The 27,996-nt window shown below is 33.2% G+C and overlaps 1 protein-coding gene and 1 non-coding gene across 8 annotated transcripts; one reads left to right on the top strand and one right to left on the bottom strand.

The window, feature by feature from the left end:
• The first annotated feature begins 3,538 nt into the window (after nt 1–3,538).
• On the top strand, nt 3,539–27,996 carry GCT (RNA polymerase II transcription mediator). 7 transcript variants are annotated; one of them, XM_022886374.2, is made up of 22 exons: nt 3,544–3,933; nt 4,973–5,046; nt 5,175–5,314; nt 5,429–5,515; nt 5,749–5,836; nt 5,917–5,997; nt 10,617–10,694; nt 10,803–10,882; nt 11,207–11,285; nt 11,430–11,759; nt 12,207–12,266; nt 13,168–13,402; nt 14,266–14,529; nt 14,900–16,261; nt 16,486–16,753; nt 16,850–16,982; nt 18,526–18,613; nt 18,735–18,813; nt 19,701–19,996; nt 21,068–22,169; nt 22,520–22,888; nt 27,061–27,996. In XM_022886374.2, exons 1-22 carry the CDS (start codon nt 3,910–3,912, stop codon nt 27,669–27,671), a joined length of 5,928 nt encoding a protein of 1,975 aa, XP_022742109.1. In that variant the 5' UTR covers nt 3,544–3,909; the 3' UTR covers nt 27,672–27,996. The 7 variants fall into 7 exon arrangements, with proteins under 7 accessions (XP_089599565.1, XP_022742109.1, XP_022742107.1 ...); XM_022886372.2 differs by having other exon boundaries at nt 11,427–11,759; XM_022886371.2 differs by having other exon boundaries at nt 5,166–5,314.
• On the bottom strand, nt 19,334–19,396 carry LOC149515021 (U6atac minor spliceosomal RNA). The gene has a single exon (XR_016327923.1). It is a non-coding gene; the product is annotated as a U6atac minor spliceosomal RNA (small nuclear RNA).

Below are 27,996 nucleotides of genomic sequence, written 5' to 3'. Positions count from 1 at the left end.
AAACCCATATAACTGAAATGGGCAATCTCACTTAATTGTTTCTGTGCCCTTATGCTGCATTTCTTCTATATTTGACTTATTCTTTTATTGCCATTTTTCACCACGTTCACATGTAAATCTGATTTTAATTTTTTTACCTAGACCTCATAAATCAAAGTTTTTAATCATTACCACAAAGCCAATATCTTTTCCCACCTATCTTGCCCAAGAAATCAATGTTTTCTTACTACAAAATAACTGCACAATAGTTTGAATTGTCACATTTTGCATCTACATAAACTAATATTAAATCACAAATCTTTATGCCTCACAGAGTTTACTTCACAACCATAATCTTACCTCTTCAATAATAAATGAAGAACTGTAATCGTAGTTGTTATTTCAATTCACTGGTTTATTCCACTATATCTGTGCATTTTGAAAATTGTTCTGCATGTTAATCAAACAAAATCAAAATTTTGGAAAAAAATTACTTCAAAAAATGTATTTCTAGATCATTGCATTGTTTTTCAGAAATGCCTTTCTGGTAGATTGAGAAAGTTTTTGGAAATGAATTTTTGGTAACTTTTCTTTACTTCTGAAAATCTATTTTTGGTAAATAGCTTGCTTTTTCAAAAATGAATTTCTAGTACATATTTAGCATTTTTTGAAATGTATGTCTGGCTACATTCACATTCTTTTGAAAATTCATTTTTGATAAAATCTATCTAGAAACATAATGATAATTTTGTAAATCAATTTTTGAAAACTTAATATATTTTTTGAAAAAGTATTTTCAAGAAATTCAAAATTTTGAATTTTAAGATAAAATCAACTTGCTCAATCGTCATCCCCTAATCTTCATTATTGCAGTTGTTTTCCATTTTGATAGTATATAAGATATTAAAAATTTTTGTTATGAATTTTAACAACAATCTTGTTGTTTGTTAGGAAGAAGAAGAAGAAGAAAAGAAAAAAGTTGTGCTGGAGAGAAAGAGATAAAGAGAAAAAAAAAAAGAAGGGGTGCATGAAGGAAAAAATGTAATTAATTAACATATATTTAAATAATTTTATTAAAAGTTAAATTAGGAATATAATTTTTGAAGTACATTAAAAAAAGTTGGGTACAAATAATATCACTCTAAAAGAAGTTAAACAGGAGAGTTAGTTACAGGCCATGATTATGTCCCAATAAGTCTTCCATATTGGGATGTTAAGGCTTTTCACAAATACCAAAAATGCTGATCACAAAAGCCATTGAAGTTAAGCACATCGTAGGGGTTTGTGATAAGGTCCTATAGTTTGGTTCCACTAATGTTTTGAGTTTGGATCCAAAATTAAAAAGTTGAAACAAGAATTAGATGATATGCTTAAAGGAGAATAAAATAGCCTTTCACATGGAAATGTGGTTCTAAGGTAGATAATTGTGGCATGAAACCTTTTACAAGGGATGTGAGAACCAAGTTCAAAGGTTTAGGTGACATATAGCTATGATCCAAAAATTGGTAATTCAAGTTTTATTTATTAGTTTATTTTATTTTATTTTTATATATATTTGAATGGTCAAATTAAGAAAGACCTAAAATATATGGGTTAGCAAAAAAAATAGTAAATTTAATTTTTTTGTATAACTATTTTTATTTGTATCATGTGATTTTAGCATGAATGGTTGATTTTTAAAGAAATTTTTAGATGAGAATTTTTTATTTTTTAAATTTGGACTATTATAATAAATATTTTAGATAAAAATTTCAATAACAATAATGGATATTTATTTCCAATTAAAAAATTAAAATTTAATTGTTATAAATTTTTGAGAATAAATGAAAATTATCTAATGATGAAATTCTAAGAAAATCATTAATGGTTGATTTTCTAAGAAATTTTTAGACGAGAAATTATTTTTTTTCTAAATTTAGCCAAAATAATGAAAATTTTAGATAAAATTTTCAATAATAATTAACATTTATTTTTAAGAAAAAAATAATAAAAATAACATATATTCTTTATAAATTTTTTAGAATAAATTAAATGTTAATTATTCTAATGATAAAAATCTAAAAAAGTATTATTGGTTGGTTTTTTAGAAATTTTTAGGTGAGAAGTTTATTTCTAAATTTTGTTAGATTGATGAAAATTTTAGATGAAAATTTCAACGACAATAATAGATTTGATAATTTAAAATACGACACGATAACACGATATGAAAATAATATAATTGAGAGATACGATGGTGATACAATTTCAAATTTTAGCAAACATCATGGTTAACAAAATAGAGAATATATTTTATATTTTTGTATCGACACAAATTATGACACATAACTTTTAGATGAAAATTTCAATGACAATAGTAGACTTGATAATTTAAAACACTACACGATAACATGACACAAAAATAATACAATTGAGAGATACGAAGGTGATACAATTTAAAATTTTAGCAAACATAGTGGTAAACAAAATAAAAAAATATATTTTATATTTTTGTATCGACATAAATTATGACACATAATTTTATATAAAACATAAATAAATACACTAATTATTAATATTTTATACAATATGAATATACAAAGTTCTAAATCTAACAATAGTTAACATTTATTTTCAAGAAAAAAATAAAAACTTTAGAAGTAATAAGAATTCAAAAATTAAAAATAATAATCCTTCTCCATAAAATATTAAATCAATAAAGAGATTCTTCAAAATAATGATTAAAACTCTTAAATACTCTTTAAATAAGAAAATTTTTTAAAAATTTTACAAGGTTTATGAAAAAAACTTTAAAATTTTTTTTAATATTTAAATGATAGAATTTAAACTAAGAAAAAAAAAACAATTTAACTAAGATAATTCTTAGATATTCTAAAATTAATTGATCCAATCTTTAAATGGCATTGTGGAATAACTTTTCAATTTAATTTTGAGAAATGATACTATATATAAAAAAAAAGTCTTGTGCTAGTGATTATTAATTCATTGAAAAAAAGGAGGAGGATATTGGCAATTGAAAAATGAATTTGAATAAAGAGAATTGTTTTTTGTTAAAAAAAAAAAATAGATGAATTTTTTTACGAAAATTTTTTAAAAAATTGTTGATAAGATTTTGGTCTGTGTCTCAGGCAAGAGTGGAGTTGCGATGCAAGAAAGTAGCATTGCTCTTCTAGAATGAGATAAAAATAAAGAAACGGATGTAGTTGCACGAATTGAAGGAAAAAATTGGTGATGTGAAATGCAATACTGATGTGGAGTCTAATTGAGTAAAAGTATGTTTATCTGGGAATAAAGATATTAAGATTAGAGAATAACTTTATTCAAGAAAAATGCTTGATTTGAGAAATAAAATTAAAATCAACCTATTTTGGGATAAAAATTTTAAAATACTTTGATGGGATAAAAAAAAATCCAAAATTTATAAATAAAAATAAAATAAAAATACGGGACAACATATATTAGTTAAATAAAAAAATTGTATTCGATTGGGTTAAAACTTCAAACTCTATTAGTTACAACATCTGATTTTTGTAATATATAACCATAACAAATATACTAAGACAGATCAGATCCGTCCTGAATCAAATACTATCATTGCTTGGTGGGGGGCTTTTTGGCTTCCATCCTCCGGTCGCGTCTTGCTGCTTTTCTTTCTTCCCAGACTTGTCTTCCTCTCTCTAATCAAAGTCTACTTTTTCTACTTTCGTAATTAACAAATTGATATTTAAGTATTTTTAGTTGAGGGACTTGAGAGAATTCCATAGTTCAGTTGAAAGTTGACAGAGACACAGAGAAAGCCTTAATCATGGAACCCTAAAAGGCTTTTTCCCTTGCTCTTCATCTGCAAAAGGACGAGAAATTCGGGGAAAATCAATTTCAATTGCAGTCAAACTGAAGAGGAATAACGCAGAGAGCTTCTTCGCAGATATTATCATGTGGACAAATGTTTTTAGAATCGTATGCCGCTTCAACTTTTAATTTCTACTTTTTCTTTTTAATTTCCTTTCTTTCTTTTCTTTTCTTTTTTTTTGGATCGAACTAGGGTTTTTGTTAGTGTTATTTAATTTAATAATTCTGTTATTGTTCAAAATGCGTTCTATATTATAATTTAATTTAATTGTTACAGAAACTAGGGAACATTTTCTTTTCGGAATTTTTATGTCCGAGGATGCCTTATCTATTTTAGAATGTTTGCATTAGATTCTAGGGATTAGACCTTCTACGTTCCGTTTCCTCGCTATGTCTTTGGTCTTTGGATCCTCACATAACAACTTATGCTTTTGGTTTGAGTGGTTCTTGACAAGGTATCAAAGCCAACGTGGCTTCTTACCCGTTTTTATGTTGTTTATTGCCTAAGAACAAAGATGAGTGTTCTTGTTCACAATTGGTTAAGTTTAGAGTTTCTTGTCTCTTGTTTTAAAATTACGGCTTTCTTTCTATTTCCAATTGGTTTTAAATTGGGTGTTTAACATGGTTTCAGAGCCTCTTTGACAATCTAGTCCATGGATTGAATTTTGACTAACCTTACACTGCTAAAGTATTAAATTTTAGCTAACTTATTTGTGGATCTATACTTTGGTCATGCTTTGTCCAGTGGGCTTGAACATGCTTGTTGGTGAAAACTATATTTGTACCCTCACATAAAATCTTAAGCTTTTTGGGTTGAGCAGTTCTTGATGGAATGCTTCCTCTCTGCGGTGCATACAAACAAACTAAACAGTACAGGCATTTGATCTCACAATTTTTATTTTATTTTATTTGTTTTATATTTTGCACTGAAAATGCTGTGCAAATTTTTTGAAGCGAATAAGGACCCATCCCCTAATTATAGAATTACATACTTCATTTAACATGGGTGGATTGTCAGGCCTATGTTGCCTGTCTTTTTAAGCATTTGTATCAAGCTGCAGTAAATTTTTTTGTCTCCAATTTTTTTTTTTTGAATTTTAGTACCCATAAAATTAAAATATTTTTATAACATGGACCATTTCTACAGGGAGGTCTCAGTCAAATATCATGGTTCCAGTTTCTCCCTTTTGAATCTGAATTAAACTCTCTCCCTGACAAAAGGTTAGTATCCACAGCATCTTTTTCTTCATATCTTTCTACAGTCTGCTTGGAGCTTTTAAGAAGTAAATTATCAGAGTTACGGAAAGTAAATAATCATAAATTTATAATCTGGTTTTGAGGCTGCACAGCATAAAAGTAGAGCAGAAAGATGCTGCTACGTTGCTAGTTCTCTCAGCCCACCTGCAGCTGCAGAAGGAGGGATGCCTTAGTACATGGACAAATTCCTTTGTTGGGCCTTGGGATCCATCTCAAGGTCTGCATAATCCAGGTTAGTGTCCAAACTTTTGTCATTGACAATTAACTTTCTGTGGTTTAACTTTGAAAGAAAGAGATACCAAACTCTAATATGCTACATCTAATGGTCTTTTATGGTGCTTTGTAGATGAGAAAATTAAGCTCTGGCTTTTCATCCCTGGACGTCATGTATCTGTTCTGGAGTCTGCTCAATCTGCAGTGTCCAGGTTAAGAGGTATCACATATTCCTGAGTTTTCATCGTTGACTCTGTTCTTTTCTTTTGGTACATGTGTGTCTGCATGCTTGCACGCTTAGTTCCTTACTTGTCTACACGGACTTTGTAGATTAGAGTGCAGTCTTCTTTCTGTTCTAAGTTTCCTTTTGTTACCCACATGGCACTTATGCTGTATTACTGTGTGAATTGCACCATTTTATTCTAATTTATTTATTTATTTATTTATTTAAAGTTGTTGCATCTGGACTTTGGTTGGCTCCTGGTGACTCAGAAGAGGTTGCTGCTGCCCTTTCTCTGGCTTTAAGGAATCGCATAGAAAGGTTTCTTTTCATCCATTTCCTAGACCATAAGCAGTACATCATCTTGGATATGTCTTGACATCGGTATACTAACTTTACAGGGCACTTCTAGGACTCTCCTACATGAGATTTGGTGATGTATTTTCAAAGTATCATCCTCCACAAATTGAAGAATCTTTCAGGTTTGTTTATATTTATTGTCGATTGATAGTAGTTTAATTTGTACAAGTAGGTATTGGTGGCTGAAAAGACCATGGTTACTGCAATTAGATTAGCATATGATAAAGAAATTATTTAATGATTATCTATGTTTAAACTTGCTATGCTGCTGTCAATATCATTATTGTCAAGATAAGAATCTATTGCAATTTGAAATGTTTAATTTCAATTTAAAGCATTCTTTCTTAATGATCCATCTTTGTCAGCGATATTCACTTTCATCTGTTTTTGTTAAAGCAAATATACAAAAACCGAAATGATTTCTATGATGTTTTGTATGTTATCCTATGTGCTTTATTGTGTTGCTTGTGAAGGCTAGGTTTCATGCATACTTGTTTGTGTTCTGGTTGCTACTAATTGCTCGATTCATGCTTTTCACAACATATGGTGAATGCATTGCTGTGTCACCGAGTTACTCTAGATGATTGTACTCTTTTGGTTGCATTCTTAAGACTTGAGTCAAAATTTATATTTTTGGAAAGATTTCCTCTTGGACTGTGACAGCCTTTATTTTCTGTTTGGCATTTATTCTCATTTTGAAAGAAATATAGATGGTGAATTTATGGAATCATAACCACTCTTCTACTATTATACCTTTTTGGTAGGGAAAATTTTCTTTTGATAAGTTGCAGGCCTATTGTTTGGAAAAAATGGTGCTAAAATTTGAATACAAAATGTTGGGCGGATGATCCCTTACATATAAAAGGATCTCTTGGGACCTTGAATAGAAGTCCTTACTTGGAAAGATTGCTGATAGAGATTTTTGACTTCATGGATTAACACAATTCTGAGGAGTTTGGTTTGTGACTCTATTTGATAAAAAAGTCCAATATGGTCCTTGTTGTTTTCTTGAAATTATCTAGTTTATTCAATCTTTCTTTTGTTTGATCCTTGAAATATTGTTATCCATTAATCTATGCACTAGTCCTTTGCCCATCCGCTAAATGGGTGAAAAAATAAAAAAATAAAAAAATAACTTTGAAGGAGATGAAATGTTATAGTTTCAAGTGTTGTGTTATCTTAATTTGTAAGTGGGAGAAAAAGTAGGAACACTAAGGCTTTGTTTTGTTGGTGCTTTTGCTATTTTCTTTGGAAGCAAAGAGTAAAAGCAAAGAGTAAAAAGCGAGTTAAAATACAAAAGCAAATAAAATTTTTGAAGGATCATACACAAAATATGTAAATTGTTTTAGACAAAATGCATGAGTCTACTTTAATATTGACCAATTATTTTATAATTGGTGTCACACTTGAGTTGTTTATACATTTAAAATCAATTATGATATTGCTTTTATCTTTAGCTTTTGCTTTATAGAAATTTTTCAAAAAGCTAAAACCTAATAGCAAAAAACAAGTATAAAAAACATCAAGCTCAATGGAGCCTAAATGTATAGTTAATTTAGAAGAGAGAAAAAATAGATCAAGGGGAAGTTTACATGAAGTTTAAAAAGATGGAGGAATCATGTCCTAATTTATATGAAAGCAAAATGATATATTTATTCTTATTTTAATAGATAATTTTTTTTTTGCTTAAAATTGGTTTTTATGAATGGGAATGCACATGTTTAGGTGATATTTATAGAAAGAATTTCGTAATCAATGTATTGTCTCTTCTTGAATTTGGTGAGAATAGTGCTTTAAATGGAAGATGATTTTCTAAAATATTTAACTAATCTTAATTAGTTCCTATAAGCACCGGTAATTGGAGTTGTTATCTCTTAACTTGTGTCACTAAACTTAACTATTGGTATTATATATTGTAGAACTTATAGTTGCCTTCATTTTGGGTGATTATTAACCTTTACTACTTTGTTTACAGTAATTTTTGGAAAATTACACAAACTGTCTCCAAATTTTAAGTCTTTTAAATCTCCCAGAACTTGCAATTTGAACAACCATATGACCCAAAATTTGATTGCAAACAATCAAGCCCTTTGGTAAGTGTGCTATTACCCACATCAGATACCGCATCAATATTTGAATGGTTATTTTTGGCTATTTTCTTTTATTAATAAAGCTTTGTTTATTAAGGCTATTGTTAAAATGACCCTATAAGTTGCCATATTAGATACCATGTCTTCCATGGATCAAAATTTAAATGGTTTTTTTCGGCCATGTCTTTTTTGGTAAAAAGTTAATTTTTTTTATTATTTTTCCTTGTAATTGCGAGAGACTTCTTTGATCTCTCTCACTCTACCTTTCTTATGAAATTGACAACCTCACTCTATTTATTATCTTCCTTTTTGTCATTACATCAATCGCAATAGTGTATCAAGTTCATTTTGTTCCTAACCTTCTTTCTTTTTCCGTCTTTTACTCTTTCTCCTTTCATTTCTCTCGACCCTCTCTTTGCATCTATTTCTTTCCTTCTATTACATCTACAAACTCCTAACCAAGATTGCTGCCAGCTATTGGGTGAATTCATGGCCTTCAATCATCAAATGGATTTTGTTCCTGGAAAGTGTCAAAGAGTTTCTTGAGCTACCCTTGGAAAAAGGAAAATAAAAGCTTTTAACACCAATAAGGAACGTGAGGCTGCTACACCAATGACCTATTCTTGTGTTGGGTGATAATGGTTCGATTCGGTTATTTCTGTTAATGTATAGTGTTATGAATTTTTAAAAACTAATCCAAATCTGAATCGGATTTCTTTTGAAACTGATTTGATCTGAACCAAATTTTATCGGTTCAGTTCATTGGATTTTAAAATTTAAATTTTTTAAAAAAATTTTGATATTATTTTAATATAATTTTTAATATATTTAAATAGATTTAGATATAAAATAATTACTTTTATTTTATAAAATTTAATATATATATATATAAATTAATCAAAATATATACTTTGGTTTGGTTAAGATATTTTTTGTTTTTTTACTTTCCGATCGGAAATCTAATCCAAACCAAATAGAAAGATTTAAAATCCGAACTTAAACTGAAATGAATAAGAAAAAAATTGATCTGAACCAAACTAAACACTATGGTTTCATGGCAGTTTTCTTGATTTTTTCCTCACCCCTTGATGGCAAAGTGGTTTCTTCATGAGAGTTGATGGTCCTTCTTTTCTTGTGGAGTCTCATTGTAGCCTTGTCTTAGTATTGACTGCCTTGGTGGCCATGGCATCTTCATAGCCTCTGGTGTTTACTCCACCTCTACCACAACCTAGAATGCTTCCTTTTCCTGGGGATACTCTTTCCTATGCACCACCAAGCTTAGGAATGCTGTCGCCACCAATGAGAGGAAGAGGAAGCGGGCTCAACTGATATAAAAACCAAGAGAGGAAGAGGGTCTTCAAAGAGATGAACAGAGTAAAGTGAAAGAGAAATAAAATAAAACAAAGAAAAACGGAGATGAAATATAAAAAGATAAAGTAGGGTTATTCTATTGTTGAGCATGCTTTTGCATTTCCAACGCAAATTATAGTGTAGGTAGATGGGACCTGCATTTAAGTGTGACAAAAATTGCAATTTTCTTTGAAGAAGCCAAATTTGGCTTGGAATAGGTCACCAATTATGTGGCATTACAAATCCACTAAAATTTTGACATGTGTATTTATGTGGTGTGGTGATGATGTGGAAAAATCTCATATGACTTGGCATTTTTCTTGGTAGCTTATGTGGCTATTTTAGTACCTCTCTCAGCAGCCTTGTGATGGAAGGATTTAATTGTTAGCAATTGAAAATGTGTGGTGATGATGTGGAAAAATCTCATATGACTTGGCATTTGTTCAAATTGAAACTTTTGAGAGATTTTGGTTAAAGGGCTTAAAGTTTAAGGATGATTTGTATAATTTTCATGTATTCTAGTTTATATGAACTTTTTTTTTTTTTGGTTGAGTCCTTGAACTGTTGCCATAATCATTGAGGCTATATGGCATTCTGATTGGAGTTGCATTGATTACAATCACTGAATTTGGACAAAACACAATGGCAAAGAAGGGTAAATTTACGGTAAAAATTCCTGATGGCTTTTACTCTCAGTAGCGGAAGCAAGTTGATGCTTTTGCAATTGCATTGATTTTGCCTTCAGTTGCAGCATTTTTGCACTACAGTTTTCAATATCAATCACAATGTCAAACTAGGCCTTAATCTTTGTATTAATGTTAGCCTCTTTTTCTTATAATTTTTTAAACTTTTCTTACAGTGTACTTCTGTGCCTCATTAGGAGTGTTATACGTCAAGTCTGCTCTGTTTTGATTCTTGAATTAATTTGTTTGTTTGGAATGTTGATATGTGGGTATCCATCTCAAATGCTTGCTGGGAGAATTTTCAGAGACACAGTAGGGGGAACTACTTAATCACTGTCACCATGCAATTGGATGTTTCTTTTCGTTGTTCTTTCTTGTCCGATCACCTTCCTTCAATATATGTTATTGACCTTCTACTCCTTTTCTTTTCCTCTCCTTTTTGTCCTCTCTTCAACCCCTTTGTTGCCTCCATTGCCAGGATTAAAAAAAAAAAAAAGAAAATAGAGATAGAAGCAATGGAAAAGCTGCAAAATTTTGTATAATAACCTATGTAGCTAGTTGTATTTTGCTTCTGGCTATTTTCCCCTTTTGGAATAATACTTTATTGTTGTTTTGCAGGAGAGCACAGCCTACAATTGAGTTCATCTTTGCTGCTACGGAAGAAGCACTTTTTGTACATGCTATAATATCGTCAAAGTACGTGAAGCTTCACATCTTAGTTTTCTAGCAGTTTGCATTTGGGTTGCTTTATGATTTTTCCCTCTAATATGCTAACTTTGATACCTATTTTAATTCTATTTTCAGGCATATCCGGGTGCTTTCAACTGGTGATATAGAACAAGTGTTAGATCATTCTTCTAATAATTCCAATTACGTGCTTCCTGGTTTGTCTAGTTGCCCTTTGGGATTCTAGTTCTTCAAAATGATTTTGAAGAGGTTTCTGCTTGTGTTTTTGTGTGTGTGTGTGTGTGTGAGAGGGAGAGAGAGAGAGAGAGAGAGAGAGAGAGAGAGAGAGATGGTCATGTTGAGGGTAAATGTATTATCAAGCCAATAAACTGACATTACTGTCTTGTATAATCTGTCAAGTTTCCTGCTTTTTAGAATTCTAGGTTATTTATTACATCAAACTGATTATAAATGGCAGTTATGCAACCTTTGCTGCATCAACAAGCTTTGTAATTGTGTTTTACTTTAATGTTTGGCTGCAGTAATAATTTCCCCACATGGAATGTGTGGTAGGCTCACAGGAAGTTGTCCAAATGATCTTGTCAAGCAAGTATACTTCAGGTGGACTTTGTTTGCAATCTGTTAATTTGTATTTTTGCACTGTTCCCTTCTTCTTTTGTTTATATGCTACTAACTCATTCCCCATGGTGATAGTGCTTGGATTAATATTTTCTTTCTGCTGTTAAATTTCTTCTTTTTCAGCAGCTCTGGAAAAATTAGGAACTCTAATGCTTTTATCGGTCTACCATTTCATACTTCCCAAAGTTCTGGTTGCCAATTGAGGGCCCACAACTGCTATGTTAAAGTTTGTCTTGGTTGCTCTAAATCTGGAAGTGACAAGGCATTAAATCGAAACTCCAATTTTATCAGGAATTTACCCAAGCATCATTCTACTGAAGCTTCTGTAGCGGGAAGAGGTGATCAGAAGGGATCACTAGATCTCTTATCAGTACATGAGAAAACATTTATCTGTCCATCTGAGGCTGTACTTGTCCCAGTCTTGCAAACATCCTTTGCTAGATCCTCTATGAGAAGGTGTGTTTGAATTCTGTGGTAATTTTATTCGTGCCAATGTTTATTTGTATGCATTGATCTGGATTATAAACTTGCAAGGCCAATTTGTTCAAGTTGGTGGTATCTAGTGATTTTGTTAAATATAAAGCAGCATTCTTTAAGAAATTTCTAGTGTTCGATGGTTAAGGATCTTTTTAAAGATGGACTAATGAAAATGACTATACTACTTCCTTGCCCTCTTATGTTAACTTCCTTTTCCTCTCTCCAAAACTTATTTGTGTGACACATTTGCCAAAGCATATACCTGTTTTGTTTAGGTAAGCAACCTAGTTGATTGATCTTTGGTATTGGTAATTGTTAATGATACTCTTCTAGTTCTAGGTCCATGCTAAGATTTTGCTTGGTCTTTAGCTAGTTGTAGCTCCTTTTACTGCTATATCTTCTGAGTCAGTATATGTTAACTTGCAGATTTTGGTTGCAAAATTGGATAGGACCTTCATTGGCTGGTTCATCTTTTTTTAGGCATTGGTTAGTTCTCTCCCTCTCTCTCCCTCTCTGTCCCTCTTTCTTCCCACTCTCTTGTTCTTTTTTTTGTTTATCAACTTTCATGGATTGCCTTGTGGTATTCATTTAAGTATTTAACCATAAGAACTGCATACCAATGAATTCACAACCAAAGCAAATGAGCCTTGTAAACAACCCATGGAATGGCTGTTCTAAATAAAGAAATTAATAGACGCACAAAAGTTCCTTGATACCTGCTCTATTCAAATTCAATATCAATTTTGAGACAAATGAAGGTAAGCCACAAACATAATAGCACAATTGAACAAATATAAGAAACAACCAGCAGCTTCCTATTTTGTGTGGCAACATTAGAATCTGGGTGCCTCTATTTTAATGTTGGCTGCTTCCAGGAATATGTCAGTTATAACATGGATAAGCAGGCGGGACTCATGCTGTAAATTTCACTTGTTTTAGTGGGAGAAGGAACATATGCATGGAAGTAGGGCTACCTGGCAATCATGAGTGATCTATTTTTCACTTTATACCACACAATTGAAAAACAATTTTTTTTTTTTGTAAGTAACTGTTTTATGGATGCATAAGCTAGTTTAGCTATGAGAAAGAAAAATTCTCTGATTCATTTCCATTTTCCTTGCAATATGATAGATGAATGCAGTGGATGCTGCATTTTTTCCCTAAGGTCTACTTGAAGGGACTTGCTAGCACACCTATGTAAAATGCATTTGTAACAAAACATCCAGACCTGACTATTTTAGTGTTAAGGTGAATCATTATCCCGAATGAGTAATAATACGTGAACCACAGTTGATCTTGGTTGCAAGCAATTATGTAACTATTTTAACATCCAGAGTTAGTCCCCTGAATCCTCTTTCTCTTTTTTAACCTGTTATTAATTTTGCAGTGGTGGAAATATAGATTCCATAGAAAATTCGTGGGTTGAATTCAGTGGAGTACATACAAAGCATGGTTTCAACAGCAGCAGCAATAGTAATGATAGCAGCATAAGTTCCGTAAGTAGTAGTTCCAGTGAAAGTGTGACCACAGGAGCTCATGACCTGGAGGCAGATGCAGATTCTTCGTGTAGACAGTCTGGCTTATCTTCTAATGATCAGATGGAGACTGATTGCCTCAAACTGGTTTCTCTTTTATCTACTTTTTTTAGTTACTTTTTGTCTTAATTGTTTGTACTGTTGATGAATGCAGACACTTGTATCAATTTTGGATAGAAGGGTATCATGCATGCAACCATAAAATATCCACTGAAGATGCACGGTGTTTGCATGTTCTTGTGTTATTGTGTACTTTTTAAACTCAGTAAAAGAGAGGTCTGCAGAAACATGTAAATAGCCTATGTTTGTGCATTCAATTTTTAAACACAGGGTTGTATGCGGTTTATTTAAGTAGCTTGGTTTGGAATTGACTCTTTTATTTGTTTTGTCATATCATAAATGGTGTCTGATCAGTAAGGCTTGGCTTCGCAGGAAGGATAGAATGGGGTAAGGATGGAAAACTTGTTAATCCAATGGTTAAAATTCATAACCACTTTCCTACTTAATAGCTCAATCATTAGATTAACAAATTTTCCATCCTCACCTCTTTCCATCCTTCCTACCAAGCAAAGCCTAAAAATCATAACTCCTCTTCTCTGTCCATCATCTGGTTTCCAACTGGTAAGTTATCCATTTGGATGGAAAGTACTGCAATGTTCTTCAGAGTTGATTGTTACTATATAAAGCCCAAAAAGTAGGGTTTAGATTTTCTCCTCAATGGTAACATCTTCATCTATTTTCTACTGCTTGTATGGGGGACTGGAATGGGTTCCTTTCCTTGCATACTTTTGCATTTACTCCAAAAATGACAGACTTTTGTATTTCATTTGAATGTGAAACCATTTTGACTCTTTGAATTAAAAGTTAATAACATGTCCGTAGTTTCACTCTTTTAAAATTAATATAATATTGTGGGTTCACTGAAATTACTAGTTGAAATATCTGTGTAGGGTTCCAAGCGTCCTCGAATTGGGATTACAGAGTCATATGGTCAAGCAGTTATGAATGCTTCATCTCAAGATGCTTACAAGTCTAATATTGGTTCCATGGAAGTTAACAAGTCAGCAATTACTGGCATTGGAAATGATCAAATTGGATCCAATTGGGATTGGGATGATGATGACAGAGGAATTGTTATGGATATCCAATCTCTTCTCTCTGAATTCGGAGATTTTGGTGACTTCTTTGAAAATGATGTTCTGCCATTTGGGGAGGTAATTTCTCATCTTTCCATAGATTCTATCATAAAATACTGCATTTTCTTAAATGTTTATACTATTTTCGGCTTAAAGTCTCTTGGTATAGAGAAGGGAGGTTTTTAAATGCTGTATATTGTTTAGAATTCATATACATTTGTTGAGTAGTTTGGGTCAAGGCTTCAAGCAGTGCATGTCAACTGGATAGCATGAGAAGTTATTTTTTGAGTAAACTTTGTGAATGCATTTTTTTTTCTTAAACTACTGTTTCTTAGCTAAGTATTTGAAGTTATAGGTGTTGGCCTGCATTTAGTCTTGTCATTAACATCTTTTATCCTTGACATGATTAAGCTATAATTGATCTCATCATGATCTTTCTTTTCTGAAGCCCCCAGGAACTGCAGAATCATCGGCTATTATGTTTGCTGTTCCAGATTGTGGAGATTTAGGAAGAAGTCCTGTTGGGGTAATTGATCAGATGCTTTTGCCTGAAGGTCTTCCTTCCTTTGATAGCTTTAATCAACCTCCTCCAGTTGCCACAGAAGAGTGGTTGAGCAAAAGTCAAGAGGTCACAAGCAGTGCTTTGTTGTCTGGTCCATCAAACCACACTCCAGTTTCTTCCACTGGTGAGTTTGATCATTTAATGAAAGCTGAAGCACTGATGACTTTTGCAGCAGAATATGGAGCAGTAGAAACTCCTGCAAGTGATTCCTCATCAATTTTCAGAAACCCATATCTTCCAAACTCTCGTAAAGTGGAGAGTTCTAATTCAAGCCCAAACAATTACATATATGCTGCAACACCACCCTCTTCTCCTTGCTTTGATGGATTGGATGAGAAGACTGGCGTGCCTATGAATCTGAAAGCCAAACCTGGAGGGCATGATTCAAATGCCATGCTCCAACTGAAGAAATATTACACTTATGTGGAGACCAGGAAAGAGAGATATGACAGGAGGCTGCTAACACATAATGATAGCAGTGCGACAAATGAGGTGTCAGGAACATCTCAGTTTGCTAATTTTAATTCAATCAATTCATTTAAGTCTGCAGACAGGAAAATGACACAAGGCATATTTGGCAGAGAGCATATCCTCCCATCTATGAAGACTGTGCTTGCAACTGAAGTGGAATGTGCTCTGTTCCAAGCTTCCATGTTAAGGATGCGACACTTACTTTTATCTCCCACTAGCCCTGCAACTATTAGCTTGAGTAGGCCTACAGCAACTTCCGTTTTAAACCAGCTTCCTAGTGACCCTAGTACCATGACAGACAATCTATCTAGCCGGTATGAGGTGAAGAAGAATGAATCTATACCTGCCAGAATTGCTGGTGATATTGATGGAGGAATGCTAGATGGGCACCTTAATGCTCCTGTTGGTGTATGGCGCACTGTTGGAGTTCCAAAAGTTTCAAAGCCTGCTTCTTCACCAAGTATTGAAGCTAGTCCATCCTTATCCCATAATTCGTTTAATGAGGAAAGTATGCTCTCTTATGGGCAAAGGCAACCGCTTCAGGAGCTTCTTGATGGCATTGTGTTACTCGTCCAACAAGCTACTTCCTTTGTTGATTTTGCGCTGGATGCTGATGGTGGCGATGGTCCTTACAGTTGGCTTGCATTACAAGAGCATTGGAGACGAGGCTTTTGTTGTGGGCCTTCCATGGTCCATGCAGGTTGTGGAGGGACTTTGGCTTCTTGCCATTCCCTGGACATTGCTGGTGTGGAGTTGGTAGATCCACTTTTTGCTAATGTGAGCTTTTCTTCATCATCCAGATTGCTAATTAGACTAATATCTATGGGTCCTATAACAATTAGGAGTGAATTCCTTGTGATATCATTAAGAGTTATCAAGTTAAATAATATTGAAATCTATTACTTTATACTGTCTGACCATTTTTGTGTGGATTTAATGGACCGGAAAACTTTAACATTTTATCATATAATGATCCTTATGCAAAGAATATTTTCTTTCAGATTCATGCTTCTTCCGTAATCAGTTTGCTGCACTCTGACATAAAATCAGCCTTAAAATCTGCATTTGGCAGTTTGGATGGTCCTTTGTCTGTCACTGACTGGTGCAAAGGCCGTGGTCAATCAGGTGATGTTGGAGTCTCTGCTGATGGATCATCTACAGAGTCCAATATAAGTGAATGCCGAGATTCTTCAAGTACTGTAACTCTCTCCGTGGGAGAAGCAATGAGTCCAACTCAAACTTCTGTTGGTGGATCATCTGTCCTAAAAGGTATGTTTACACGTTATTGCACTACATTTATGAGACTCTTGAAGAAATTGACACACCAAAAGGGTTTCTCAATTGATGCACTGACTGGTGCAATAGATGGAGGTAAAGTTGATGAGACCAGCCAAAGGAGATTGAACCAAGAAACCTCTGGTTCTGAGTCAGAGCAACAGCAGTGCAGCCGGCTAAGACCAACGCTTTTTGTTCTCCCATCACCTGCAATACTTGTTGGGTAAGTGTTCTTCATTTGTTAGTGATATAACTTTCTCATTAAGACACTTCTCAATTTGTTTACTTAAGTCAATAGCAAATGGCCTAACAAAAATATTTGGATTTTCTCACAGCACCACACTTGTTGTCTATGCCTCAATTACTAACTAAAATAACTTTTACGAGACATTTGACAAAGCAAAGTACACATTTTGCTTTCCTTTTAAACCTAAGGGCTTAAGTAATTTGCGATGGCTCAAAAGTGTGTTTTGTTCTTTGATACATCACCCATGCAGGACTGCTCTTCGAATTATGTGGAATGTAGACATGGGGCCCTTTGATTAAACTGCGTCTGGTTTTTTTGGCTTTCTGCTTAAGATAATGAGGAATACCCCAAACGAATATTTGTTCCACAAAGACAATGATGATAAATGTGATAAAAATTCATTTGCACGCTTGAACTATTCATATGAATGAGATTCACTTTTAGGGAGGCTCTTCATGACCTAGAATCTAAATCCCTTTGAAATGTTTTCTTGTGCAAAGAAATTCTCAACAATTATAGTTAGACCATTGAGTCTAAAAAGAGCATGATGATAAATGCTGTTACAAATTCATTGGCTTGAACTATTTCTATGAATGAGATTCAATTTTAAGGAGGCTCTTTATGCCCTAGAATGTATATTCTGTTTGAAACAGTTTCTCTTGCAAAGAAATTTGTGATAATCATAATCAGGCAATTAAGTTTAGATTATTTATTTTTATCATAGCTTTTTATGTTAGCAAATGTTAATCAACAATTCAAGCAGTCCTTTGCATTGCTAGTAGAATTGGAGGCTAAATCAGTCCTAGATGACTCTGAAAAGTTCTTCATATTTTAATTTCCAAAAGGTTGTATATATGTATATAATCTGATGGTATTAATCCATGGAGTCATGGTCTTCTCTCTCTCTGTCTCTCACCCCTACCCCCCGCCTCCCTAAATGAAAGAAACAATGTAATGACTACATGTTATTTAGACCATTAAAAGAAGGGTGGATTGTTGGATATTGGGGGTGAAAATTTCTCTTTGACTCCATGTTATCTGCACTTACTTTTAGTCTTGTATTCAAAGGTTGTGGGATACTTTATAGACAGGTGTTAACTTTACTATCTGGAGGTTGCACGAAACTTTATTTGTGAAACAGGAAAGAGAAAGTTAAGGAGTATTGAATATGGAAATCTTTAAGGATCCATTAAGTTGATACAATTAGGCTGCCGAAGGGGAATAAACAGTGTAGAAACGTGTTACAATAAGATATCAGTTAAGATTAGAGTATAACAGTTTAATTTTTTGAGATATATAACTTATTGCTTTACAATGTAAATTACATGCATAGCATAATATGGCTTGCAATTGGTAATTTGAACAGTTAATCGCATGTGAACAAAAATATATTGTGTAGAGGTAAGCCAAGTAGGCCATATTTCAATTAAATGAATTCACACATTAGTCAGTCTTTGCAGCTAGCTCTATAAGTTATGACATATGAACATGTAAATGCAAATGATGACTTTTCTTGTAGGTACCAGGATGATTGGCTTAGGACTTCGGCAAACTCTTTGCAGCTTTGGGAAAAGGCTCCTTTTGAGCCATATGCTCTACCAAAACCTGTAAGATTCAACACATGGCTTGCTGTAGCTAAAACGATGACTTTTTATTTCTCTGTTGATGTGATTTTAGAAATTGCTTTCTGTTGCTAATCTGAACGTTTGGCTCTAAAAAAAATTGCAGATAAATTATTCTGTTATATGCCCAGATATTGATCCCCTTACTTCTGCTGCTGCTGATTTTTTTCAACAACTAGGAACTGGTGAGTATGGGATTTTTATGCATTATTTATTTTCTTGAGTTTAGGATGTGTGGTAAGAAATGGAATGAGGGTTAAGGAAGTAGATGAAAATGTTGTTTTTTATAGAAATGAATGGTGCAATAAGATTCATAACTATGAGCTAACATGATTTTCTTTTTAGCCTTTCATATAGCCGACCCTAAAGTTATGGCATATAAGGTTTAGTTTGTTGTTGTTGTTAATTTATTTTCTTGAGTTTGAATTCTTTCAATTGAATATGCAGGTAGCTCAATAATTCAATTTAGCTTGAGTATTGTACTTTGGTATGCGCCTAGAGTGAAAGAAAGTTTATATGTTTCTTTCAGTATGGATTTGTCAACCTGACAGGGACTATGTAGGGAAGCATAACCCGCATAATTCTCGATTGTAAAAAATGAGTGGTTTTGGAGTTGTGCTGATCTGTTAACCAGAAGAGTGTCAATTTGATATGTCGGATATTTTGATCCTTTTGTCTTTAAGGGAGTTGATAACAGGAAAGCGCAAAGGCTGTCTGTTCCCATCCCTGTCAGGGGAGATGCCAACCATCTCTCCTTTTTATGAACACATCTTTAAGGGAGTTGAATCTTCTGAGCCCTGTCCTTGATCTCAATAGAATTATCTTTTACCAAAGATGTCTTCATTGTTAGCTCTTTTTTTTCTTCAAGTGTTATTGACTTTTTAGAACTTACAGCATCTGGTTGTGCTCAAAACTCATGTTTGTAGTGATGGTAACTTCTGTCCTATGAACACTAGGGAACACATTGAAGTCAATTGCTAATAGTTTTTGTTTCCTGTTCTAGTTATCATTTTATATTTTTAAAGTAAAATCATAATTATTTGATCCTTTGATCATATTTTATTTTTGCTAGTATATGAGACATGCAAACTGGGAACTCACTCACCTCAGAGTTTGGGAAACCAAATGGAGATAGACTCAGGAAAATGGCCTTCTTCTGGCTTTGTCCTACTTGATTGCCCCCAATCAATGAAGATAGAAAGCAGTAACGCATCTCTCTTGGGATCAATAAGTGATTATTTTCTCTCTCTGTCAAATGGTTGGGACCTGGGTTGCTATCTCAAGTCTCTTTCTAAGAAACTTAAAGCTTTGAAAGTTGGCCAATATTTGTCCACAAACCAAAAGGAAGGAATAAGTGGCCCTTGCTTGGTAAGTAGGATGTTCCACGTATGTATTTTACTTAAGTGGTTCTCTCTCTCTTCTTGTTTGATGATGGTTGGGCCATATTCACCTTAGCACAAAGGGGAAAAGCAAATTCTGCTCTTTTTCTTCTGGTGTTTTATTATTTATCAACATGGAATGTGACAAATTCATTATTTTAGACTCGACTATTGATTTCAGTTACCTTATATCATACTTTTGTGTATTATCTATTGGTTTATAGTTTTCTACTTGTTAAGATCTTCTTTACAGTCAATATTTGTTCTACTTTGTGAAGTGCATGATTTTTGTTCCTCTTATAATATATATATATATATATATATATATATTGTTCATTCAATATTATATGCTGCAATTGGAAACATTTTCTCTAAAACTATCTGCTTTTTGTCAGCATTCCTTGTTATTTTTTTAGAGTATAAATATGGTCTGCAAACATGGTTGGTTTCTAGAATAGACCTATAGCTTGGTTGTCCTTTACCTGATGGTGCATGTATTGGGAAAGGTCCTTCTTGTTATCGATTTTTTTTTCCCTTTTATAAGCATTTTTATGGCATTGAATTATGTTGAAGTTATTTACACAGTTATTATAAGGTTGGAGGATTTAGAATACATTTTCAATTGGTGTTTGTTGATTCATAATTGAAAAGCACCAAATCTCCAAAATATGTTGGCTGCAATGATTTTACGTTTTCACCAAGTATTATAACTTTTTTTTTAATCTTGTAGGAGTAGCTTGTTATGAATTTAAGGGTACAATGGAAAGTTTGACATAGAAGTTTATCTACTTCTGTTAGTGGGATTAACATAGATGCCAATGCTTTTAGAGAGGGAGTTGTATTTGTGAGGAATTGACATTATATACTATTATTATCTTAGTCTGTAATAAGTAAATTAAGATAATTTGTTTAATTAAATGTGAAATGCACCCTTAAGAATAGTTCTTTTTGTATTGCTTGACCTTCTGTGTTTTACTTTTGCCTCGTAAACATGCTTTAGAATTGCTTAACGTGGCAAACTGGTTTGTCATTACCTATTGTGTTGGTTTCTTGTATTTAGGTAATATACGTGGTGTGTCCCTTCCCTGAGCCTACCGCAGTCCTAAAAACGGTAGTTGAATCTTCTGTTGCTGTTGGATCAATTATTCTGCCCTCAGATAGAGATATGAGATCTATACTGCACGGTCAGGTGGGGAAGGCATTAAGCAGCTCAGTAGCTGCGGATGAAACATCAATATCAAATATTCCAGTAGTTTCAGGGTTTAGTGTTCCTAAATTGGTTCTACAGATTGTGACCGTGGATACCATTTTTAGGGTTACAAGCCCACCTTTTAATGAACTTGTCATTCTTAAGGAGACAGCTTTCACTGTATACAACAAAGCCCGGCGAATTTCGCGGGGATCCATGAATGATACAGTCCTGTCATCATCATTATCTAGTAGATCTCATTCCGTCTTAAATCATATGACATCTATTCCAGGAATGTGGAAGGACTGTGTTGGTTCTCGAATCTCAGGGTCTTCTCTTCCTAGAGAGGGTGAAATTGATTCCAGCTTGAGGGGTGGTGCTTGGGAAAATTCATGGCAAACAAGGACAGGAGGATTAAGTTGTGATCCAAACAGAAATGGGGATTTCTTCTATCCAGAAGAAGTTCGCTACATGTTTGAACCACTTTTTATTCTTGCAGAGTCTGGTTCTGTGGATCATGGAGTTTCAGCTACAGCTTTTGGTAATTCAACTTCTGAAACTTCAAAGATAGTGTCAGAGGAAAGTAGTGGAGGCTTCATGCAGACTGCAAATTCAACAGGAAGTATTGATCCTGGCTCAGGCTCTCAGCTTGATGGATTAGCGCCTGATGGTCTTAGTTCTAGTAATCAAAAGACTCCAAGCTTACATTGTTGCTATGGATGGACGGAGGATTGGCGGTGGCTGGTATGCATCTGGACGGATGCAAGGGGGGAATTGCTTGACTGCAACATATTCCCTTTTGGGGGAATTAGCAGTAGACAGGACACAAAAGGTCTACAATGCCTTTTTGTACAAGTTCTGCAGCAAGGTTGTCAAATGCTTCAGACATGCACCTCTTCTGATACTGGTGTTGTCAAGCCTAGAGACTTTGTAATCACACGTGTTGGAAATTTATATGAGCTTGAATACCAAGGTATATCGGTTTGGGTCATTCTTTTACAGTTTATATTTTATTTTTCCTCTCATGGCCAGAAAGTTGCTGCTTATAACCTTGTTGCAGTTTTGGCCATCTATAACAATTACAAGCTGCCTTCTGTAGTATTATTGAATGAATAGTCTAAGTTGTGCATTATTTGCTTCTGAATTGATAATTCTGCTTGTCTTTGTATATTGTTTTAAACTTGCAATTATAATCTGTTTAGCCTACTAGTCACAAGCTTTTTCAAGGAAACAGTATACTAAAGTCTACCATTTTGTTTGCTTCTGTTTACTACGGATTAATGCTGTGTTTTTTTTTTTTTTTCTTGTGCACTGTGACTATAGAGTGGCAAAAAGCCATCTATTCAGTTGGTGGATCTGAGGTGAAGAAATGGCCACTACAGTTGCGCAGATCTGTTCCTGATGGCATGCCTGCTAGCACAAATGGAACTTCATTAGAGCAGCAGGACATGGGTTTGATTCAAGAGAGAACACTTCCTTCCTCACCTAGTCCATTGTACAGCCCGCACGCAAAGGCTGGCTTTATGAAAGGTGGTTTAGGACAACCGGTCACGAGAAAGCAGCTTGTAAGTGGACAAACATTAGTTGACAACTCTAGGGGATTGCTTCAGTGGGTGCAGAGTATCAGTTTTGTTTCAGTTTCAGTTGACCATTCTTTACATCTAGTGTTCCAAGCAGATTCACTGTCTCCTGGTGAGCTATTAGTCTCTCTTTTGATTAATTTTCTTTTTCATAATATAAATGATGCTTTAACTGTTTTTATTTCCATTTAACATATGGCACTCTAGTTGAAAAATTGGATGCTTGGAACAACATGACTACATTGGGTTGTTTGGTTAATTATAATGGGGTTTCCTGTCCTACTGTCAAATGTTTGCCATAGTCTCTCCCAAATAATTTCTTCATTCAAGTCCTCTTATTGTCATGTAACTTGCAATCAAGAAATTGGTATCTTTGTTAATACTAAATAACTGAGTGTGCTGATGTGGTGCTGAAGTGTCAAATTTTAATTATGAAAAACATGATGTGGAGTCTTAGGTACCATTTGTTTCACATAAAATTATTTTTAAAAAATGTTTTCTAGAAAATATATTTTCTGAAAAATTTGAGAGTTTATGTTATTTGGATGAGTTAATAAAAAATATTTTTTATTATTTGGATGTTTTTTGAAAAATTTATTTCTTGTGGTATAATATTAATATAATTATTAAATATTATTTATTATTAAAGTAGATTGAAATTATTTATTATTAAAATTATTATTATTCAAGAATAATTATATTTTAATAATATTTAATATTAAAATATTATATTAATATAAAAAATATTTAAAATAAAATTATTTATATTTCTTTATATTAATATTTTAAAATATTTAAAATAGCATTACTATTCTTAAAATATTATTTTTGTTAATATTAAAATATTTATATTTTATATTGAAGTATTTATTATTAAATTATAACAAAAAAATTTTTATTTATATTTTATTATTAATATAGTAATATAAATATCTTAATAAATAAAATATCAAATTATATCTTTTAAACTAAAAAAAAGAAATTATTAAAAATATTCATGTTATTATTATATTATTTAACATTGATTATTAAAATAATAAAATAATATTATATATTTTATTATTTATTGATAAAATAATAATATTATACTATTTATTATTGAATATTAAAAGGATTTATGTTTAATAATATACAAAATAAAAAATTTTAAATTGAAATATTAAAAGACTTTTAATGTTAATATTTTATTTTTTAATTAAAATTAAATAAAATATTTTTATTAGTATAATAATATTTCAAGTCGAATCAAATCAAGTTCAAGTTTAAAATATTATATTCAAAATCTTACTTAAGTAGAACTATAAAATATTTAAAATTAAAATATTAAAAAATTATAATATTAATATTTATTTTTTAAGTAAAGTAAAATAAAAATATTATTTATTAATATAATAATATTTTGGGTTGGATCAAATTAAGTTTGATTTTAAAAAAAATCATGTACAAAGTCCAATTTAAGTAAAATTATACTTAAATACATTGATAAGTAATTGTCTTCATAAATAGCTTTTTTCGGCAAATTGTCTTTCTCTTTTGAAAAGAGGGAGACAAGTTCTAGAAAAATTATCGCATTTTTCATAGATCAGTTGGTTTTCTGCAAAGCAAACACCTAAAAATGCAAAAATCATTTTTCGAAAATTATTTTTTGAGAAACAAGAGGAGCTTTATTTGGCAAATTGGCTGAATGCAAGAGCTTGCAGGATTTTACCCACCCCTTTGTTGGCAACACCTACTTCTAGGCAAACTAATGAAAAAAAAAAAAAAAAAAAAAGGAACGGGCTGGGAAGAGTGCTGACAGAGAGGCAGAAAGAGGAAAACAATGTCCAAGAGGAGAGAAATCACGAGAGTGAAGTGGTCAAGGGGAGATGGAAGGTTGCCATCTGATCCTACATTTTCAATATTGCATAACTAGATTGGCACCTACTAGATCTAATCCTAGTTCAACAAATTTTCTGGAGAATAATTGCGAAATCTGGAGTCGATTTCATTGGATACCACCTGTTACAGAGATGGATCCAGATCTGGCACTATGAATACTTATAGGCTGGAGCCATGTCTTGCTGATTGCTGGTTCTAAATTTGGCTACAGGAGTTGACTAGACTGGTATTGGATTTTGTCTCCATCTTTTACTAAGGGTATGATTTGACTCTTTATTGAAGGGTGCAAGATCTTGTCATAGTTGACACTTAAATAAGTAACAAGTGCCATTCTGATCAAACATGACTAAGGCTTCGTTTGTTTTCTAGAAAACTTCTAGAAAATAAAACATTTTCATTGAAGGTATTTTCCAAAAAAAGTCATTTTCATTGTTTAAATGGTTTTATAGAAAATCATTTTCATTCTTCCTCTCTCTTCCTTTTCCTTTCATCTCCGTGTTTAAACCTCTTTCCAACTCGAAAGACCAACAAACTCCAAATCCTCTATAGCCAAGTTTGTCATCTTCATAACAATTTTTTCCATTTTCCATTATCCTCTACATTTCATCATGATCTTAACCCAAATCAAGCAAAATTCTTCAAAATACATGAAACCCATTTAAAATCCATAGAAACCTGTAAAAATAAACATTGAAAGATCAAATAGCAATATTTGAACAAAAAAGGATTTTGCCGTTTTGTTTTGTTCTTGGGCTCAATTGGAAGTGTTTTCCAGAGGTTGGCTTGTTCCTTTTTTGGTGGTGTGTTGTAGTTAGCCTTGGGATAAGGAGGGTAGCTTTTAACAAGATTAGCTTGGAGATTGAATCTTGAAAAGGGAGATCTAGGAGGAGGGAGAGATCTTTCAAGTGAGAGAGAAGCTTCAGGAGGAGAAGGTTTTATGATGCTTCTGAGCTTTCTACATAGCCGTGAAGAAAAACGTACTGGTGGAGGTTGGACTTCAAAGTGGAAGGAGTTTTGGTGGCTGTTTATTTTTGAAGAAAAGGAAGAAAAGGAGAGTCGGGGAGAGATAGAGACTGTGGAGTAGTTGAAGGAAGTCAGGGTTTGGACGATTAGCCAGTTGCTTCTGTGGTGGTCGCCAGTCACTTCAATGGTTGTCACCGGAGTTGGATTGTGGTTCAACTGGTTTGTGAGGATTTGTAGGTTGTTTTGTTGTCACCTATTTGTTATGGCCTTATGAGTGAGTTTAGGAAATTGTCTTCCGGATCTTATAAGGGAAAGGCAATTTCCCCATATTTGGGTGTTTCTTCCATTGACAAGGAATTCATTTTCAGTCTGACCAAAATTTTCCTTGACATCCTAACACGAGAAAATTCACAAAATGACTTACACAAGCCATTTTCCTCGTTATCAAATGGAGCCTAAATCTCTGCTCACAATGCCGGTTTGTTCTGACCTGGTGAAATAATTCTTACTGGTCATGACACCAGAGTGAATTCAAGGGAGGAAAATCTTTTCTTTGTGGCTCTATTAAATTAATATCTGTGACTTTTTATGGATGTACTTCATTAAATAGAGATGAGGAAGTAAAAGAAAGTTGCATTCAGTTATACTCAATAGTACTTCATTAGGAGAAAGAGCTGAAAAAATAAGGCAAAATGACAATGATCTATGATTTTCTTTTAAAATTTATAAATTAATGTGATGCCAAGGTTAAAGAAATTTGGATTTGAACCAATCCAACCACCACATTCATAAAGGTCCACATCATATTTTTTAAAACTTAGAAACTTACTCTAGGTGCACTGCCACTGTCAGCACAATTAATAGTTTAGTGCTCACAGAATTCTTTCTTGACGGACTATTCATAATACTTCAAATTGACTGAAATTAAAGTGAACATTTTCCCTTGATCCCCATAAAGTTTGACTCTTTGGTTTTGCCTTTTTGTGTCTTGGCTATATCTCCCATAACAGTGCTTGGATTTCTGAATTTTTCATCGAGCTGTATGCATTTCAATTTTATCATGCACGGCTAATGCTTATTTTTCATCCCTTTTGACTTTTAGCTGATCCTGGATATTAAATCCTTAATGAGTCTGTTATTCTTTTATGTTGGATGATAAATAAATTGCATCAAATAGACAAGCCTTCCCAGATCAGCCCTCCCATGAGCTTCAACTATCATATCCCTACTGGCTGTTTTGAGGGATGGAGTAATTAAAGTGGTAGTGGTCTAACGTCTTATAACAGTGTGTGCCACCTAAGTTCCAAAGACTATAGCAAACCTGGAACTGAGCATCAAGTCCTTTCTTTTGTTTCATGTTCACATTTAAGAAAAGTGAAAATGAGATTTATATGTATTATTTGTTATATTTCCTATTACTTAGACCCTTTCATTGTGTACCAGGAACTCAGGGTGGTAGTGTTATGGGTCAATCAGGATACCTAGAAGGGTTCACTCCTGTAAAATCTCTTGGTTCAACATCTGCTTCTTACATGTTAATCCCATCTCCCAGCATGCGCTTCCTACCTCCATCACCTCTTCAGCTTCCAACATGTCTCACTGCTGAATCACCACCACTTGCTCATCTTCTTCACAGCAAGGGCTCTGCAATCCCCCTTTCTACTGGGTTTGTGGTCTCAAAGGCTGTACCTACTATGAGGAAAGACTATAGAAATTACACAAAAGAGGAATGGCCTTCGGTTCTTTCCGTCAGTCTCATTGATTATTATGGAGTTCATAAGGTTACCCAAGATACTAAAGTAATCAGAGAAATTGCAAAGCAGGCAGGAAGGACGCTCAGCTCTGAAGCTAGAGATTTTGAAATTGATAGCCATTTGATTTTGGAGTCTGTTGCAGCAGAGCTTCATGCTCTGTCATGGATGACAGTCAGTCCAGGATACTTAGATAGGCGAACTGCACTGCCATTTCACTGTGATATGGTTTTGAGACTGAGAAGATTGCTTCATTTTGCTGAAAAAGAGCTCTCTCGAGTGCCAGATAAGTCCCTAGTTTAAGAAGTTCCATGATTTATGGAATACTGGGTTTATGTCCATAAGTCACTGTAAAATAGATTGTGTCATGTTATATGCATGTGTGATTGCAGCTCAAAAGTTTGTATCTATAAAAAGAAATAAAGTAGTTAGATCTATTGATTCTGGTAGTGGCTGCCCATTAGAGATGTGGTAGTAAAATCTGGTAGTAAACTAACTTAGAACTGCTGTTACTGTTATACATTCTAATAGGTAATGTTGCAAGATCTTAAAAGCTGTGCAACATTTTAGTCCCTTGTAGGAGAGATTTTGGTGTCTCAATGATCAATTTTGTCTTTCATTTCACTAA

This window comes from Durio zibethinus, chromosome 14 (assembly GCF_047325235.1).
Source record: "Durio zibethinus cultivar Kanyao isolate XHJ-2024 chromosome 14, ASM4732523v1, whole genome shotgun sequence".
NCBI lineage: Eukaryota > Viridiplantae > Streptophyta > Magnoliopsida > Malvales > Malvaceae > Durio > Durio zibethinus.
The sequence above is the reverse complement of the archived record's forward strand: the minus strand, read 5'-3'. Positions and strand labels throughout refer to the sequence as shown.

Bases quoted from the DNA above. Each gene is read 5' to 3' on its own strand.
- GCT (XM_022886369.2), top strand. From the start codon at position 3,910: ATGTGGACAAATGTTTTTAGAATC. The intron at 13,403-14,265 runs GTTTCTCTTTTA...ATATCTGTGTAG, and splicing joins AGACTGATTGCCTCAAACTG to GGTTCCAAGCGTCCTCGAAT. The intron at 22,170-22,519 runs GTATATCGGTTT...CTGTGACTATAG, and splicing joins ATATGAGCTTGAATACCAAG to AGTGGCAAAAAGCCATCTAT.